Source organism: Rhincodon typus, chromosome 9 (genome assembly GCF_021869965.1).
Source record: "Rhincodon typus isolate 14 chromosome 9, sRhiTyp1.1, whole genome shotgun sequence".
Classification (NCBI taxonomy): domain Eukaryota; kingdom Metazoa; phylum Chordata; class Chondrichthyes; order Orectolobiformes; family Rhincodontidae; genus Rhincodon; species Rhincodon typus.
This window is the reverse complement of record NC_063340.1, coordinates 7,603,183-7,622,383: the sequence shown is the minus strand read 5'-3', so window position 1 is coordinate 7,622,383 and position 19,201 is coordinate 7,603,183. Positions and strand designations below refer to the sequence as shown.

Here is a 19,201-nt window from a genome sequence, read left to right as displayed (position 1 = left end):
TAGCCATATCAGCAAAATGTTAATCAGACATTGGCTGGATATGTTAAAAAAAAAGCACTTTTAGCGTTTTTGGAACCTTTAAGCAATGCCTATTGGTACACAGAGTCAAACAGCACAGAAACAGACCCTTCGGTCCAACTAGTCCATACCAAACATAATCCCAAACTAAACTAGTCCCACCTGCCCGCTCCAGGCCCATATCCCTCCAAACTTTTCTTATTTATGTACTTATCCAAATGTCTTTCAAATTTTGCAATTGAGATACCAGTTGGTGTTCTTCACTCAGAATGCATCAATGAACTGAAAGAAACTAAAACAGCTAAGAAGCTACTTCTGAAGCTTAGGTTATTGTAGTGCATCAGTAAATCTAACCCTTAAGTTGGTAGCAGAACGTTACCTCATAAAACAATGAGGTAGCTATCCAGTCGGGATTTGATGAACATTTTAACCATTGCATAATCTTCTCAGATGCTGATTGACCTGCTGTGCATTTCCAATATTTTCTGCGTCTGGTCATTGTTTGAATAGTTTTTTGAGTGGCAAAACAATGGCAGAGAATCCTGTTCGTGTTTCAAAGAGAAGCAAAATTAGTTTGGCTTTACTCCATTGCAAAATATTCATTTGATTTTTCAGGAAATGTAGTTGTATACTGACATTGTGCTTGTGATTTAAAAAGATTTGGTGCATTAATTTACTAGTTAAATGAATCACTATCAAATAGATCATTTTCTAAGGGATAATTGACAAGAGTTCCCCACAGTCACATGCTCCTACGCTTATGCCAATTTGAAATAAATTTGAGTTTAATCAGAGAGAGAATCTGGACTGCACACAGAGCAATGAAACAAAATTGTCTAAATTAGCAATCAATTCTGTTTCTCCCTGAGTTAAAACCTAGCATTTACAGACATTCTTCAAGCTTATGTAGGGAGAGTATTTCATAGTATTTTGTACACTTCTGTCTATATTTTATTAACAGCTCATGACATGGTTACAAAATAACCAGAAGCAAATACCTAAACATAGGGTGACCTTTCATGGTGATATCAGTTCTGAACCACTGACTTTTTGTTAAAAGATTCTATTTGTCATTTGCAATGATTGTAGTCTCAAGAAACAATCTTGAATTAAGTAGAGCTTAAAAAGACACAGTCTGGCCATTTTTTTTTGTGATTTATGCTTCAGCCTCACCGTTCCTGAGCTTCAGCACCAAAGAACGATGCTTTACTAATCAGAGTTGGCTTTCAATACGTCCTGCTGTTTTCTGTTATAATATTTCTTTTGATGACAAAGCTATTTTTAACTCGTTATTAATATTCAACATCGGTGTTACTGTTTATTAGCAGGTAAATAGGTGTTGGCAGTGTGATTGACTGTCAATAATGATTAAGGCAGAGAAGATGGCTGTAATGCTTAGTGAAAGGAGTGACGTAAATTAATATCCATTGTATGTGCTGTAACGTTGCAAAAAAGAAATGTTAAATTGTTCTTATGTTGATCATTGCAATGAATATTCTGGAATGGATAAACTGCTTATGAAACATCAGGCTGATTGAAATATAAAGCTAAGTTATTATTTCTGGAACAGAGAGTTGGATTCATATTGATGAGTGTCTTGGGACATCTTTCAGTATTAAATTATATAATTGCAAGTTATCAGTCACCTATGCATAATGTAAATGTGCTGGGGGTTCTTTTCCCTGTCCAAAAAAGAAGAAATAACATTGTTAGCCAACCAGTTTTTCATGACCTCGACTAATTTAATTTAATAAGGTTTAGTGCAAAAGTCATGGCTATCCTTGCCTGCACAGATTTAACACCAACATCTGTGAATTTCACCATGAAGGTTTCTCGCTCATCCCTGACCCTGTTTGAGTTTAATTTACTGTTGTGCTACACTGGAGATAGTGAGCAGCAGAAATCATTCCCTACCAAGGTTCCCTCCGATGTCCTTTACTGTGGACGTCATTGCATGGCCCTTTTCAGATTGGCACCACTCTTCGTGCTCTGGCATATTTGACCCCCTGTGTCTAGCACATGTCTGATTCCTGTACAGCAGCACGGCTTAGACAGAATGTCTGCTTTCGGGCGGTTTGTCTTGAAGCTCATTGTCCTTTTTAGTCATTATTTCATGGTGCCCATTCCTGCAACAACGTGCCTAACTCAGTATAAAATATAAAGATCAGTTCAGCAAAAGAATGCATCTTTATTCTTCACAATGCATGTCAGAGTATAGAAACTAATGTGTCAGTGGTTTGCTACGTGTTAGCCCAGGTACAGGTTCAAATTGAGACAGATATCTGGAAGTTTACTAACAATTAGCGACATACACCAGTGTGAAATCTCAGACTTACAGATTCTGTCCAAGTTTTGCACTTGTGTATCTATTTTTTATGTAGTTTCATTCATTCATTAGTAGTCCCTCGCAGACAAGGATGACTCTCTTCCGCTCTGAGGGTGAGTCCGCAGGGTCTGTACAGGTGGATGCGGCTACTGCAGACTCTGTTACACTTGGGGCAGGTGGGGGTCATGGGAAGGGGTCACTGGGGTATTGGTGTGGCAGTGCCCTCTGTTCGCTGTTCTCGCCTGGATTCCACATGCTGGATGACTGAATTGTTGACTGGCTGTGAACAACTTAACTGAACAAGAGAATAAGATGGTGAACTGGACCGTCGCATGTCGTGATGGTATCTTGCTGCTTTAGAGGTCTGATGCCCCTATGTGAGATCTGTGTAATAACATAATCGGAACATGGAGCAATATTTAGGAGCAACGAGGCGGGTGCTTATTTTTAAATTTTATCATGCTGCTTCGAGAGGAACCGGTGACAACTGACTGAAGAAAGACTGTGCATTAATGGAGTGGAGAGAAAGTCTTATAAGTTTAAGAGGGCTCCCTGTTCATTTGTAGCATTACATTCCTTTTGACTGTTTCTGAGACAGAGCTTTGATTATATGGCCCTGATTTTCATTGCTGACAAATTGTGTTATCATAAGTAATGCAAGGTAAATCCTTAAAACTCAACAGAGCAAAGTTGCTTTTCGCAAGAAGGTGAGGAGTAATTTTTGTCACTGTCAATATTTTCTCGTTCATGCGCCTGTACTTTACTGTAAAATACAGGGGGAAGGGAAATGTTAAAATGCATTAGCATTTAGCCTTTGCTGTCACTTAACCCTGGGGTCAGGGCAAAAGTGACCAGTGTTCCTCACGCGTGTTCTGCATTTAAACCGGTGACTAAGAGGTGTGCAGGAGAGGTAAGAGACCCATTTGATTTACCTCCTCCAGACTCTCCACCTGAGGCCTGTTTCGCCAAAGGTTGACCTCATTAAGAGTGGTCACTAACTGAGTTACAACTGAAAACTGTTCTTTCCAACAGGAGTCATCTGTATTGGAACCCAACTGTGTCTTTAAGGTGGACGAATTTGGATTCTTTCTCACGTGGAAAAGTGAAGGAAAGGTATGTTTGCCCGCGTTTGAACTCTGTGACCGCAGTATGAACCTACTACCTTTTCAGTCAATATGTCTTACACATTACATCGAAACATAGAAAATAGGAGCAGGAGGAGGCCATTCAGCCCTTCGGGCCTGCTCCGCCATTCATCATGATTATGGCTGATCGTCCAACTCAATAGCCTCGTCCTGCTTTCTCCCCATAACCTTTGAACCCATTCGCCCCAAGTGCTATATCCAGCCACCTCTTGAATACATTCAATGTTTTGGCATCAACTTTTTCCTGTGATAATGAATTCCACAGGCTCACCACTCGTTGGGTGAAGAAATCTCTCCTCATCTCCATCCTAAATGGCCTACCTCAAATCCTCAGACTATGACCCCTGGTTCTGGACACACCCACCATCGGGATCATCCTTCCTGCATCTACCCCGTCCAGTCCTGTTAGAATTTTATAAGTCTCTATGAGATTCCCCATCATTCATCTGAACTCCAGCAAAAATAACCCTAACCAAGTAAATCTCTCCTCATACGTCAGATCAGCATCCCCGGAATCAGCCTGGTAAACCTTCGCTGCATTCCTCGAGAGCAAGAGCATCCTTCCTCAGAAAAGGAGACCAAAACTGCACACAATATTCCAGGCGTGGTCTAACCAAGGCCCTGTACAACTGCAACAACACATGCCTGCTTCTGTGCTCGAAACCTCTCACAACGAAGGCCAACATACCATTTGCCTTCTTCACCGCCTGCTGCACCTGCATACTTACCTTCAGCGACTGGTGCACGAGAATGTTGTTGGCAAGTTCCATTGCTAAAAATGAGTTGAGTAACAGTAATATGAAACCAAAATAGGCCCTCCAGCAAAATTATTTTAGTGCAAATTTTTCCTCAGTTTGACGAAGAACGGACAGAATATATTAGAGTCAGAGAGTCATGCAGCATGGAAACAGCACCACCCCCCCACAACTCCCCACCGGGCCAAACGAGTCCATGCTGACCATAATCTCAAATTAAACTAGTCCCACCTGTCTGCTCCTGGCCCATATTGCTCCAAACGTTTCCTATTCATGTACTTATCCAAGTGTCTTTTAAATGTTGTAACTGTACCTGCATCCAACACTTCATGTGGAAGTTCATTTCACACACGAACCACTCGGTGTAAAAAAATTGCCACTCATGCCTTTTTTAAATGTCTCCTCTCACCTTAAAAATATTCCCCCTAGTCTTGAAATTCCCCATCCTGGAGAAAAGTCATCGCTATCTTTACGCCTCGTGACTTTATAAACTTCTATAAGGTCACCGCTCAACCACCAACACTCCAGTGAGAAAAGTCTCAACCTATCATGCCTTTATAACTCAAACCTTTCATACCTGGAAACATCCTGGTAAGTCTGAATTGAATCCTCTCTAGCTTAATGATATCCTTCCTGTAACAGGGTGACCAGAACTGGATATAGTATTCCAGAAGAGGTCTCACCAATGTCCTGTACAACCGCAACATGACTTTGCAGCTCCTTTACTCAAATCTCTGTACACCTGAAATACATTGCAGAAATGCCTGACCTTGTTCCTAGAGTCTGCTGCACAGGAGGAGAAGGCCATTAATCCCATTGTGTATTCGAGAGAGCAGATCAGAATGTGTCTCTTATAGCCTGGCATGCTCTGAATCATCTCGTGCCTTCTCAAAGTTATCCATGTTCCCTTCAGAAGGATCAAAGTTCAGCAACTGTTTCCAATGGTAGAGCATTCCCATTCCCCAACACTTGGTTCGTAAAGTCATTCCCCAACCCTAATTGTCACTCCTATGTCTAATCAGAAGGCCTTTCTTCATTGGCTGCCTGACCAAAGGGTATTTTTTTTCCCTGTTTAATCTGTAATGCATCCAATAAATCCCTTGGCCTATTCTGCGAGACTGGAGTATTTCCATTCTCTTGTCCTAAATTGTGTGTCCAATCCTCAGCATCAATCCTAGGGAATGATCCCAATAGAGTCATACAGCATGCAAACAGACCCTTCGGTCCATCTAGTCTTTGATAGCATAACACCCGAGACTGAACACACTGCTTCATCTCTGGAACAGCCAATATAAGTTTCTGTTTCGCATTACTTCCTCATCGGGCAGTTATTTAAGATAATGCCATAACACAGCATTAAGGTGTTTGTAAGATGTTTCCCTTTATAGACAACTGGAAATAAACATTCTTGGAACTACATCTGCTTTCGATACATTTCGCAGTTTAATAATATTGGCATGACTAATATGATACAAATCTTTGTGTCAAATGAGCGTTATCTAATGCATGTTTTTCCTGTATATTTTTAAGGAAGGACAAGTGCTGGAATGTTCGATGGTCAACAGTATTCGATATGGGACTATCCCTAAAGTAAGAACTTGTTCCGTGTGCCTTATCTCTGGGAAATCTAGTACACAAGAAGGAAGAGCTGCGAGTAATATGAGACAACGTGACAAATAGATTGACTCAATAAAATTACTTAGAAATTATTCTGAAGAAATTACTTCCTCGTCAAGAACTGATAAGAAAATTGGCAAGATAATTGTGAGGAGAATGAACTCTTGAGATAACATTTTCGTATACTTCACAGAGCTCTTCCTACCCATCTGTATTTTCTATGACTTTAAAGAGTGTGTAGACACAAATACTTTAGTTTTGATCTTGAATGTTTTGTTACCCAGGCTTCCCATGGTGTCTCATCACTTTCCTTCTCCTAGTTTATTCTTGAGTGCTCACTTTCTGGAGATCTCTATGTTTCTGTCCTATATCGTCATGCCTCTTTCACCCCCTCATTATCCCGCTCCCCATCTCTCTGTTCCCTTTCTCCATCTCTCCGCTCTTTTTCCCTATCTCGCCCCTGCTTTCCCCTCTTGCCCCTCCTCTCTCCCCGGTCCCCAGTTCTCTCGCAATTTGCTATCCCTCCTCAACTCTCTCCCCATTTCACATCTCTCTCCACCTCTCTCCCCATTCTATCCCTCCTCCCTTTTCTTCCATTCTTTTTCCCCTCTCGCCTTTCTCTCCCCACCACTTCCTTGTCTCCTCCTCTCTCCCCTTCATTCCTTCCCCCTTGTGTATGTGTCTGTCTCTCTGTCTCTCTCTCTCTCTCTGCTTGATTATGAAGATCACCTCTTCATTCCGATTTATTTGACAACTACATTGAGTAATCTGCTTCCGACCCTCAGTACACTTTCTATATCTCTGTCAAATTTGCTCTGATGACTGTGCCTTCCGGGCCAGACTTCCTGAAGTGTCCCTTTTTCATCGAGAGTTAACGGAGCCTCTAATGGATTTGGCCTGTCCCATTTCCTTTGCTCCTCACTTCGTCTGACTGTTACAGCTCTGTAGACTTCTCACCTCCCACTGCACTTGTTACATTGTCTACATTCCACCTCCGAACTCGTTTTGCCTTGCCCTCTCTACTTTCCAGAATATTTTGTGTACAATGGCCTGAATTTAAGCTGAATTTACCCCAAACTCCACTTTATCGATTTCACTAGTTTGCCTGTCTCAAATATTGGGGATGGCTCAGTGGTTAGCACTGCTGCCTCTCAGTGCCAGGGACCTGGGTTTGATTCCACTCTTAGGCAACTGTCTGTGTGGAGTTTGCACATTCTCCCCATGTCTGTGTGGGTTTATTCTGGATGCTCCAGTTTCCTCCCACAGTCCAAAGATGCACAGGGTAGGTGGATTGGCCATGCTAAATTGGTTCACGGTGTCCATGGATGTGTAGGCTAGGTGCATTAGCTGTCGTGAATGTGGGGTTACAGGATTTGGTTGAGAGTTTGAGTGGGATGCTCTTTAGAGGGTCAGTGTTGACTCGCTGGCCTCTTATCTGCACTGTAGGCATTCTATTCTAAACAAAATCAACCTGTCTGGTCACTGCCATGTGTTTCTGATACTTTCTCTATTTTGTTTGAGCCTTTAGGATTCCTTCCTATTGTGAACTGTCCACAATGGACAAATCATTCTGTGTGCATTAGCTGCTATTATCAAGACAGAGGATGGGCCACTGTCCTGAGCTACTCAAGCCGCTGACTTGCTAGACGTCTTTGGCCCTGAGATGGATGTTGCTGCTGTAGCGACACCTATCTCTAGGGAAGCCATCAAGATATCCTTTCAAGTAAATGTTTACTTTCTAGTGTTCCCGGCAAAGTCAAGGCTATCATTATCAGCAGCGCTGTAAAATAAACGGCATGTTTATTAATGTTTCGGAGAATGTCACTCTGCAGCAGATTGGACTCGGTCTCCAAATCTTTCCCCCTATTTTAAGTTGCACTGAACGAGTGCAACTTATCTCAGGTTGCACCCATAATAATGCTTTCAGGCTGCTGGAGCGACAGCGTCAAAAAATACCTTGCATTTAGTCAGCTCCTTAATGGATCAGGAAAACATGTCAGTCACTTCTCAGAATGAGGTGACTTGTTATGTAGGCTGCTGCAGCAGGGACACTGGAAAAGCCATGCAGTGAGGTAAGTGATAAACCTGACAATGTGTGGGATGGCACATTTGGAGAAACAAAGGAAATGATTGTGATGGCACACTAACTATTTCAGTTCTCATACAAACTGGAGGAAGGTCGTGATGCCACAGAATAAAGTTGAAGTGTTCTGAAGACACTTTTTCCAAAATTGTAACAATATTAACTGAACATATGCATGCAGTCTTTGGTAGTTACCCTTGACAAGGCAAAAAAAAATTGTAAAGAATAAGCTGCTAGAATGGAGATACCAAGTCTGCAACACTACCAGACTTGGGGGCAAGGGAGTGAGTGTTGTTAATTTTAGAATCCCTATGATGTGGAAGCAGGCTATTCAGCTCATTGATTCCACACCAATCCTCTGAAGAGCATCCCAGCCACACCCACCCCATCCTGATAACCCTGCATTTCCCATGACTAACCCACCTATCCTGCACATCCCCAGGCAATTAAGCATGCACAATCCACCTAACCTACACATCTTTGGACTGTGGGAGGAAACCCACACAGACATGGGGAGATTGTGCAAACTCGACACAGACAGTTGCCCGAGGCTGAGGATTGAACCCAGATCCCTAGCGCTGTGAAGCATCAGTGCTAACCACTCAGCCACTGTGCATTGTGAGTGGAGGAAGGTGGAAAGATACTGGATTTGAATCTAGAGGGTCAGAGCAATAACTTGCCTGGAGCAACAGCCACTGCCTTCTCCCTGTCTTTTCTCTTAAACTCCTACCATCATTGTTCGTGAATTGTTGACCCACTGGGAAACCTCCCCGTCAGAAGCGCCAGCTTTCTCAAAGGAGAATTTGAAATCTACACCACTGTCTCCAGAAAAGTAAATTCAGCCAACCTTAACTGATCCAGACAAGCAACCAAATGCTTGGACAAAAAAATGACTTCAACTGCAGACTGTTCATGTAACTGTTACTTGGGCACAGGACTTACAACAACCTGCGAAGTTTTATATTTGTTTCCCAGACTTGGAGGCTGTATACATTTGTGTTAGTTTTCAAAAAAGATAGCTATATATATTTGCACATTTTAAACTTTCAGTTAATATTCTGTATAACGTTGCTGAAGTAAGTTCTTTATTAGTTACTGAAGGAAACCAGCAGAGTTGTTTCTGATATTGAGTTACATGCAATCTGAAGTACGTCTATATAATTAAAAATATCACCTCTCTATACAAACTCAAACTCTGGAGGAGTGGGCCATAGAAAAGAATCAGTTCCCAAAGAAAGGAATCCTCCTGATGGATTGTCATAAAGTTCAGGAAAGGACTGTTTCAGGCTCTGAATTCAGTGAGGAACAGCTGTCTCAGGCTAACAAAGAGTAATCCTGATGTTTCCATAAGGAAAGAACAAATTGAAAAAAAATTGTTCGCACCAACTGGGCTCCCAAACACGAGCACAAGCTAAAATGAAACATTAAGGATTTTTCATCCACATGTCAGAGATCATCTTGTACATTCGTGTACATGCACATGATCAACTTGTGATGCATGAAACAGCAAGATTTTTGAGAGTTGCTAACAGGGGTCGATTCTTACGCAAGATCAACTACTATTTACGTGTATACAATATTTCAAAAACTTGAGTAAGTTTCACTCTACCAGATTCAGGGTTCACCAACTGAAGCGTGATACCACTAAATATAGCTGGTAATTATTTTCTGAATGTAATTTTATTAACTTTAACTAATCCATTATACAAATCTTTATTTTCTCTTCCTTTGGCTTATGTCCAAGGATCCCAAAATACTGTCCGCACTCGAGGCAAGTGGAAAAGCAGAGCATGATCTGGATGGAAGAACCTTTTCTGTTTGCAGTGATGCTGACTTGGTTAACATCAGCTTTACGTATCTTGTGGCTGACAGCGCGGAAACAGCTAAGGTACACATAATTAGCACGTCCTTCAAATAAATCGGATGTGGTAAAAGCTAATATTTTCACAGTGAACATGTTGCTATTTTCCTTCTGAATGCTACTTATGCGCATTATCACACGGGAGATTTGGTGTCTGAAAGATATGTGAATTTCTATTTTTTCTGATTTCGACATCTGCCAACTTACTGTAAATAGTCCTGCGAGACCTTAAACACGAATGTCCTTTGGCACAATATCCTGCTCTGTTGTGACTTTATGTTTCTCCTGGTTTTATTCCCTGTTTTCACTCTTGAGATTGCTCTGTCAAGTTTCAGGGATTGGTTCATTGATGGGAAATTGGTAAAGGAAATAGGAAGGGTGATTTTCCATTGAAAGTAAAAGTTTCAGCCGTGTACTAGCACAGTGCACTGGAACATCCAAATACAACACCAAGACTGTGGAGGACACAGACTCAATCCCTGTGGTACTGAATACCAAATATGACTGTGTTTCTTTGAGGAAATGCCAGGCAATGATACGCACCATGCCACAGGTCAGAGTTCTGCTTTTAATGACTGGGTACAGATGGACTGTCAATCTGTGTCATGTATGCCTGGGTACCGGGGGTGTGCAGGGGTGTGGGGGCGGTGGTGGGGGTAGAGACAATAATATCTTATTTTAAGAGATACATCTGCAGAGTCTCGCAGTTGCAATTGAGTGCAGGTGAACGTAGAGGTTTTTATCCAAGGATGGGGTGAGAATGGGAGAATCCATTGAGAATGACTCCCCTCCTGACTCCTCTCCACAAGGCACTCCTGTCCACGGGCGACACGGTGGCACAGTGGTTAGCACTGCTGCCTCACAGCGCCAGGGACCTGGGTTCGATTCCAGCCTTGGGTGACTGTCTGTGTGGAGATTGCACATTCTCCCTGTGTCTGCGTGGGTTTTCTCCGGGTGCTCCGGTTTCCTCCCACAGTCCAAAGATGTGCAGGTTAGGCGGATTGGCCATGCTAAATTGCCTGTAGTGTTCAGGGAGGTAGAGGGTGTATATTAGGTGGGTCATAGGGGGATGGATGTGGGTGGGATGCTCTGAGGTTCGGTGTGGACTTGTTGGGCCGAAGGGCCTGTTTCCACACTGTAGGGATTCTTAAAAAAAAAAAAAAAATTCACAAGTCAGGAGTGTAATGGGATGCTCCCCACTTGCATGATGAGCATAGCCCCAACAACTCTCAAGAAACTCAACATCAGCCAAGATAAAGCAGCTCATTTGATTGGCACCCCTTTCACCAATCAGCCCCTCCATCACTGACACACTGTGGCAACTGGACAACATACAAGAAGCACTCCAACAGCTCACTTCCAAACCCACCCCCTCGAAGAACAAAAGCAATGGGTATATGGGAACACCACCACCTGAACACTCCCCTCCTGACTTGGAAATACATCACCGTTCCTTCATGGTCACAAGGGGAGAATCCTGGAATTCCCTCCCTTCTGCATTGTGGGTCAGCCTACAGCAATTCAAGAAGGCAGCTCCCCACCACCTTCTCAAAGGCAACTGGGGATGGGCAACAATGTTTACCATGCTTGTGAAGCTAACTTACCATGAATGAATTTTTAGACATTTGTAATGAATCTGTTCAGACATGTTATTGACGTACATCTGGAGCAGTGGGACTTGAACCCAAGGCCTCTAGTCTCAGGGGCAGGGATACGACCATTGCGCCACAAAAGCCTTTATGCAAGAAGTTTTAAAAAGTCAGTAACTTGCATTGCAGCTGACCGAGCCCTTCAAATTCAGCTGATGTCCTCGAAAATAGAGTCCGATGACTGCTATGACGACAACATTTTAGCCCCTGGTGTTACAGGGCAAGGGCATTGCAAAACATTCCCCTTGTACAGCTGCTTTACAACCAGCCCACATTGTTAATGTCACCAATTGCAAAAGAGAGATGTTGGAAAAAGCACAAATCCCTATTGCCGTCTCTATGAGGAAAAGGGAGCATAATATTCCTGATCTCGCAAGGCCCTATTTGAAGTTGGGACAGGATGAATTTCTGAGTGTCAGGCTACTGGACTGATAGGTTCTCACCTCTGGCTAACTTCTCTGGAGGCAGGGGCATTCTGGCAGGGACCACCTGTCTGCCCAGAGCTGATGGGCAGTCGGTCTGCACAGTTCACTGGCCATTTGTGGGCTGAGTGGCGGAAAGAGAGTTAGGGGTGTTCCTCCTCGGATATTCACAGTGGCAGATGTGCCCCCCCCCCCCTTACTGAAAGCCAAGCCCAGCAGGTATCCCGGGGGTGAGGACTGGTGGCAGTGTCCACTCTGACACTGAGGTTGCCATTTTTCTAATGTGCAGCGTCAAAAATCCCCTTGATTGGGTACCACTGAGAAGATCTCAGAGGTAGGGCCCCTAGTAAGCCAAAATAAGAGAGGGGATCCAGAAATGGTTTCAACACACTCTCCTCTATTGAAAGCAGAGCATTCAGCCCAGACACAGCTAAGTAGCCTAATTGATTTTGGGGTTCAGCACTTTGAAAAGCCAGGAATAGTTAAAGAAACAGATCCTTGGTCCAACCAGTCCATGCTGACCATAGTTCCAAACTGAACTAGTCCCACCTGCCTGCACTTGGCCTATTTCCCTCCAAACATTTCTTCTTCCCAAACTTATCAAAATGTCTTTTAAACGTTGTAACTGTACCTGTATCCACCACTTCCTCTGGAAGTTTATTCCACACACAAACCACTCTCTGTGTAAAAAATTGCCTGTCATGTCTTTTTTAAATCTTTTTCACTGTCTGCTATACCACCAATCTTAATGTTATCTGCAAACTTACTAACCGTGCTTTCTATATTCTCATCTAAATCATTTATATAAATGGTAATCAGAAGTGGACCCAGCACTTTACCCAGTTCTTCAAATATGTTTCAATATTTATAATAGAAGATGCACTTTGCTGGGAAAAAATAGAATTACTGGGTGAATGTAGCATATTTTCCATGCGATGCAATAGAATTAACTTATTTCCAACCTTCCTTGTAATAGCATGTGATCCTTTCAGTTTATTCTGTACTGTGCTAGCTATGTTCCTGCTTACCCTGCTATAATCCTATAATTGCCTGCTTTTCGCCTTCATCCGTCACATTCAGCCTGACTCAGAGATCTGGAAATCCACTGCTTATCCCTTATGCGTGATACTTAGCAAGACACATCAGAGATTCACTCAATCCAGCTTTTGCTCAACCATGCACTGGATGCTTCAAGTGTCTTCAATGTTTTTAAGTTTGGCTCGTGCCCTTGGAATGAAAGTGTAGGCTGTTGTCCTAATCTGTATCTTGTTCACCTTAGAGGTTGTTTACACAATTAGCCAGCACTGTGAAATATATGACTTCTGGGTGTCCTTACTTACGAATAGACGAACACTTTTATTAGGAACAAAAACAGAAATTGTTGGAAAAGCTCAGCAGGTCTGGCAACATCTGTGGACAAAAATCAGAGCTAATGTTTCGGGTCCAGTGACCCTTCTTCAGAACAGATGGTGATTAGGAAAATGTTTTTTATGCAGCAGATAGGGTGGAGGAGGGGGTAAAGAGTAAACGATAGATGGGGATAGAGCCCAAAGAGAGACAAGACCAGTTGGACAAACAAGGGGATGGATAACGATCAGGCCAGGAGGATGAATAACTATTAATGGGGACTGTTAGTGGCTAACAGTGGGTTGTGTGTAAGAACAGAGAATGTGATAACAAGGTCTGTTGAGTTGGGGTTGGAGTAAGGACATGGGAGAAGCTCAAACACTAAAGTTGTTGAAGTTGATATTGAGTCCAGAAGGTCGTAGAGTAATGCTTTTATTATGCTGGTTCAGTGGCTGGATCCGTGACTGTCACAATGCTGGGCTTGCTCTCATTCCTGTTGGACTATTGGCCCATGGACACATCTGCAAGCTGACTGCTTCAGTGCAATTGTTGCTGTGCTGTTGAGCATTCCCTCAGATGACCATTCGTGATGATGGCTGGGCCTGAATTGCAGACCTGGATCAATAGATACACCTCCACTAACAGAGGCTACAGAAAGGTCTCATCATCAATGCTGGTCTTCAGATGGATCAGCCACTCCTGCAGCATTGGGCACATGCCCGATTTCCCATTTGAAGACTTCTCCCTGGACACACATTCTCCTACCACCATTGCCAAACAGGTAACTTGGCACATTCCATGGATAATTAAATAACACTTGTGTCATAATGAGGAATGAGTGTTTGACTGGTGTAGGGCCAGGTAATGTGGGCTCATGCAGAATGCTAAGTTAAGACGACATCTTAGGCTCATCGTCTCTTCTTGGCCATTTAGAGGTAACATACTTTACAAAGCTTTCAATAAGGCACCCTGCATTGTATCACTTTGAATATCTTACTGTTACACTGTGTTGCACTGAAGTTGACCAAGGTGTGTGACAGAAGAAAGTAACTATTGATACTAGTAAAGGACTATGTACCTGCTACTCCCTGCCTTAACTCCACAGCCATAATCTCCAGCACCTCTCTCTAGACAATGAATGAAGGATTGCTACATGGTAACACCCAGTCCTGTATGCAACCACAACTTTTTTTATGTCTATCTTCCTTCTACAAGCAGATTCATTAAAAAAAACATGCTTATTGGATAGATGAATGTGAAAGGTGTGTGTTACTCAGGTTCCCAAATTGACAATCGCCACTTGTGCTGCAGTTGTGCTTGGTTCATGTTGCATTTATTTAGTGACATTTTGATACAATCACACAGAGAGTTCCAGATGCAGTTATAAGCTTGTCTGTGTGTTTATGGAAATGAGTAATTGACACTGTGGCTGCATTCCAGTTCATGGTACACATGGCCTTTACTCTGATTACATTATCCAGCACACCTGTTTGCAGAGATTAGCCATAAATAAGACTATGTATCACTGATTTAAAGACATCCTGTTGAAACTTTTAATCCTGCACTCATCAGGACAGACACAAGAATACCACATTTCAAAGGCAGTAACAGTTTATACTGAATGAGCAAAGCGTACAGATCGGTCTTGTCCTAGGGAGCATAAACTGTTACTCCCTTCGAAATTTGACATTCTTGTGCACATTCTGATGAACATAAGATGAAAAGCTATGATGGCCAGTCTATATTTTTTTCAGCAATGTTGAAGTTCCGACAATCTGCAGGACTGTGTTTAGATACTCGATTAAATTCATCCACACTCTTCTGGTTGTGCTCTTCGTTGACGGTTAACTGTCTTCAGGACGGAGGACAAGGGAGCGAGCAAAGGGCATCCTTCACTGAAGAACCTGCAATTGCTGAAGCTCCAAAACCTAATGTGTAAATGGGACCCTGTGTACACTGCTGAGAGCCAACAGTGGGTCAGGTTTTTGGGAAACCAGGAAGTTGTTTTCCTGCAGCACAAGGCAATATCCCACCACAAAATTGACCAAACGGGCATGCGATTAAAATATCCTGTCACCCTGTATCTGTGCCTGTTGGTAGTCCTGAGATCACAAGCAAAATGAGGAGATGCTGCAGCTTAAATCATAAGTTCACATCCCGCAGTACTGTCCTTGAATGTTCTGGAATATTGTAAATCAGTACATCTGCAAAGAAAGTGATGCACCTATAGATAGCAATGTTTCAGGTGGCACAGCTTTACTTTCATTAAATTTAAGAATTGTGCTGTCCTCTAATGGTACAAACATCTTACTGCACCATGAAAGCCATCCGTATTGACTGCAAACAAATGATCAAATGGTATGCAACTGAATTATTAGATTGCAACCATCGGGGGAAATAACGTGTACCATCAACAAAGAGGGTAGTCAGAGCACCGTGAAGCCTTGTATTTACCCGCCTTTCCAACATTCTGCCAACAACTTAGTACTGATTTTAGTTTATTCGAAGATTTTTACACTCGTGTCATTGTTAAGTGCGGTCACAACAGATAACATATTGCTTATAATTTTTGTGCCATTGTGGGTACATCACAAGTTACCTTTAGTTCAGCTACTTATTTAGAAATCTCACAGATAATCAAATACTGAAACAATCATTTAAACTTTGTTGCATGTAGCAATCAAAATATGAACCCCCAAGTAAGCAAGTTAAGTCTTACAACCCAACTTAGCTAATACCCAATTAATGGTGGAATTTAGTTATGATTCCAACCACAGCATCTGTCTCTGAAAAAGTCCAGGGTTTGATCCTCGTGCAGTGTTGTTCTTCAAATTTCTGCTGCTGAATAGTTCTGGTGTTGGATTTTTGTACAGACGTTTTTGTCTTTCAGGTCAATGGTGTGACATTATTGATGATTCTTTAGATTCTTTCATCCAAAGTATTGGTTACGCCTCTGACATCATCAAGTCTGCAGCTTACATTCTTATTAGAAGGAGCTTGTTTGTTCCTTGTTACATTTGGCATTGACTATCTGTTTGAAGACACAGCTTTCCTGCAGATAATTCCTTCAAATCTTCCACAGAACAGTCATTTGTCCTTGCAGCATAAAACAGCCAGTTATCAAGCAGATGTCAAAACAGTGTAGCTCGACTCCTTCTTCTCTCAGATGTGGCTAATTGCTTTCAGTTCTTGTATAAGTTTGTCCTTGTCCCTTAAAAGCAAATTCCGGATAGAGTTATTGCTGCTTCTTTCAATCTATGAACAGTTATTAAAGTTCCAAAATTTACACTATGCATTGTACATTAGCAAAGGTTACCAAATATGTTTGTGTGTGACTGCTTGAAAGAGCAAGTAACATTGTCGGAGCTCTGCTTCTGTCGCTGACTTTTTTTTTGAAATTTTTGTTTGAAAATAATCTTTCATTTTAGGACTCCATGTTGAATTGTAGCTTCTGAAGTGGCTGTGTCGGTGAAATGGTGAGGTGGTCACGGAGTAGTGAACTCTGGCTGCTAAGGTCGTCCCTGTGCATTTTTCTCTTCAACAAGTATCTCACAAGGCAACCGGCTAGCAATCAGTAGAAGCTGAAAAGAATGGTAAAGCTGTGGAGTAGATCAGCTTTTAGGAGACTGGTGACTCTACCCTGTGAAGATAGATATGCGCTGTTAGGCGTTGCCTGTTATAACTGCTGCAGAAGCTTGGGGGAAAGTGGACATCAATGAACACACCTGTCATTGCTGGAAAGCGACAGCTTAAAAATGTAACCAACAGACAAGTGCTTCAGCATGTCCTTTTGCTGAGTTCATAGGAGCAGTTGTAAGATTGTGACAATGCACTGTGCGGTGGTTTCATGCAGTTGCGTCATGGATTTTTTAAGGGCTTTGCGCTGAGGGAGGACAGTGCTTCAGGGTGGGGGAAATGGAATTGTCTGGAATTGGACAGGATTGGGTAAAAACCAAAAAAAAAGTCAAATGTTCCTGGGGGGAAAAAAAACATTGTGCCTTAGCTTTTCATCTTGCCCTCCTCAAGACCATTCACACAAATACCAATGTAAAGAGAAAACAATGTTTCTATACTGCATGAGAAGGAGAGCGTTCATTAGCTGCTGACCAAACAGCAGTCTCTGTGTAAATGTTATTTTCCCTTCACCTTGGTGTTCTTGCAAATGGTCCTGATGAATGCAGGACAAAAAAATTCAACAATTTTTGTTTCAGCAGTGCTGAAGTTCTATACTATTAAAAGTCAAATGATATTACAACAGGTTCATTGAAAGTCATTTGTCTTTCTGATCTTTCAGCTTTGGGTAGAAGGATTAAGAGCCATCATTCACAACGTCAAAGCTAACAACGTCTGCCCCATGACCTGTCTGAAGAAACAGTTAAGTTACTCCTATCTTATTTTGCTTATTTAAATTGTGTTAGCAAATAATGTATTTGTCTATCATCAATTTTGCTTTATTAGTCATTCTAAAAAAGAGCTTTATTGAGTGATGTGTACAGCTCATTCATATAGAGGAAAAATGGACTTTGTTTTTAAAAAAAAGTGCGAGTTGAATAAATACAGAATTAAGCATGTGAGGAATTAGTTTGCGACCAACCACTTGAAATTGTTTTTTAATGTGAAACCTGGATTTCATATACAGTTATTCAAAAGTGCCTGTGTTGAAATTGCAGATGCTATGCAGATGCATGGTGACACCATGGCTCAGTGGTTAGCATTGCTGCCTGTCAGCCCCAGGAACCCAGGTTCGGTTCCAGCTTCGGGTGATTATTTGTGAGGAGTTTGCACGGGTTTCCTCCCACAATCCAAAGATGCACAGGTTAGTTGGATTGGCCATGCTAAATTGCCCATAGTGTCCAGGGCTATGCAGGCTTGGTGGATCAGCCATGGAAATGTGGGGTTACAGGGATGGGATGGGTCTGGGTGGGATGCTCTTCAGTGGGTCAGTGCGGACTCAATGGGCAGAGTGACCTGCTTCTGCACTCTAGAAGTTCTATGATACCATTGTACACCACACTCAATTTTGAGTTCTTTATCATTGAAAAATTCTGTGGCCATTCTGCCCTTGTCTAATGAAGACTGAGGCACAGTTGGAGATAATTTTCTGACCTGAGGTAGAGAGGGCATCTGCTCAGGAAATGGGAAGTTGTACACTTATGGTGTTTTTAGAATATTAAACACCTGAGGAACACAGGATGGGCAGCTAGGAATATGTGGTAAAGACTTTAATGGTGCTGAATATTTGGATTAAGTCTGTCACATACCTTGGGAGGTCTTCAGTGTTAATAGGAATTCCTGGGCACTTGAAGATGACTTTCATTACGCAACTATTAGAGAAGTAACTGTAGATTTCTTACATAGTGTTGAGTGTTCAACTATTCAGTGCTTAAATTTTTCAGACTCTCAACCAATGGTTCACCTACCCTTCTCTGTTCAAATCCACCCAGTTATAGAGTCATAGAGCTGTACAGCATGGAAACAGACCCTTCGGTCCGACTGGTCAATGCTGACCAAGTATCCTAAATTAATCTAGTCCCATTTGCCGGCATTTGGCCCATATCCCTCTAAACCCTTGCGATGAATGTAGCCATCCAGATGCTTTTTAAATGTAGTATATATACTAGCTTCTACCATTCTGGCAGTTCATCATACATGCACCACCCTCTGCGTGAAAAAGTTGCCCCGTGTGTCCCTTTTAAGTCTTTCCCCTGTGACCTTAATCCTGTACCCTGGGAAAGACATTGGTAGACCTCATCCTCTTCTCTCCATAACCCTGAACTGATCAAACCCTAAACCTAACTACAACCTCCAACTTACACCCCCTTTTCAGGTTCATATCATTTTAATTATACAAAGAACAATACAGCACAGGAATAGGCCCTTCGGTCCACCAAGTCTGTCCCAACACATTGCCTTTCTAAACTGAAAACTACTACACATTTCGACTCCCTCTATACCCTGCTTATTCACGTGTCTGTCAA

The 19,201-nt window shown here is 42.3% G+C and overlaps 1 protein-coding gene across 8 annotated transcripts in view; it reads left to right on the top strand.

The window, feature by feature from the left end:
- Positions 1–19,201, top strand: part of LOC109936216 (1-phosphatidylinositol 4,5-bisphosphate phosphodiesterase beta-4-like) — a 537,830-nt gene that overhangs the window by 336,859 nt on the left and 181,770 nt on the right. For all 8 annotated transcript variants that reach the window (XM_048601091.1, XM_048601092.1, XM_048601098.1 and 5 more), the window contains 4 exons: positions 3,377–3,457; positions 5,775–5,834; positions 9,689–9,832; positions 17,518–17,597. In XM_048601091.1, coding sequence (XP_048457048.1) covers positions 3,377–3,457; positions 5,775–5,834; positions 9,689–9,832; positions 17,518–17,597 — 365 coding nt within the window. The remainder of the gene's footprint in view (positions 1–3,376; positions 3,458–5,774; positions 5,835–9,688; positions 9,833–17,517; positions 17,598–19,201) is intronic.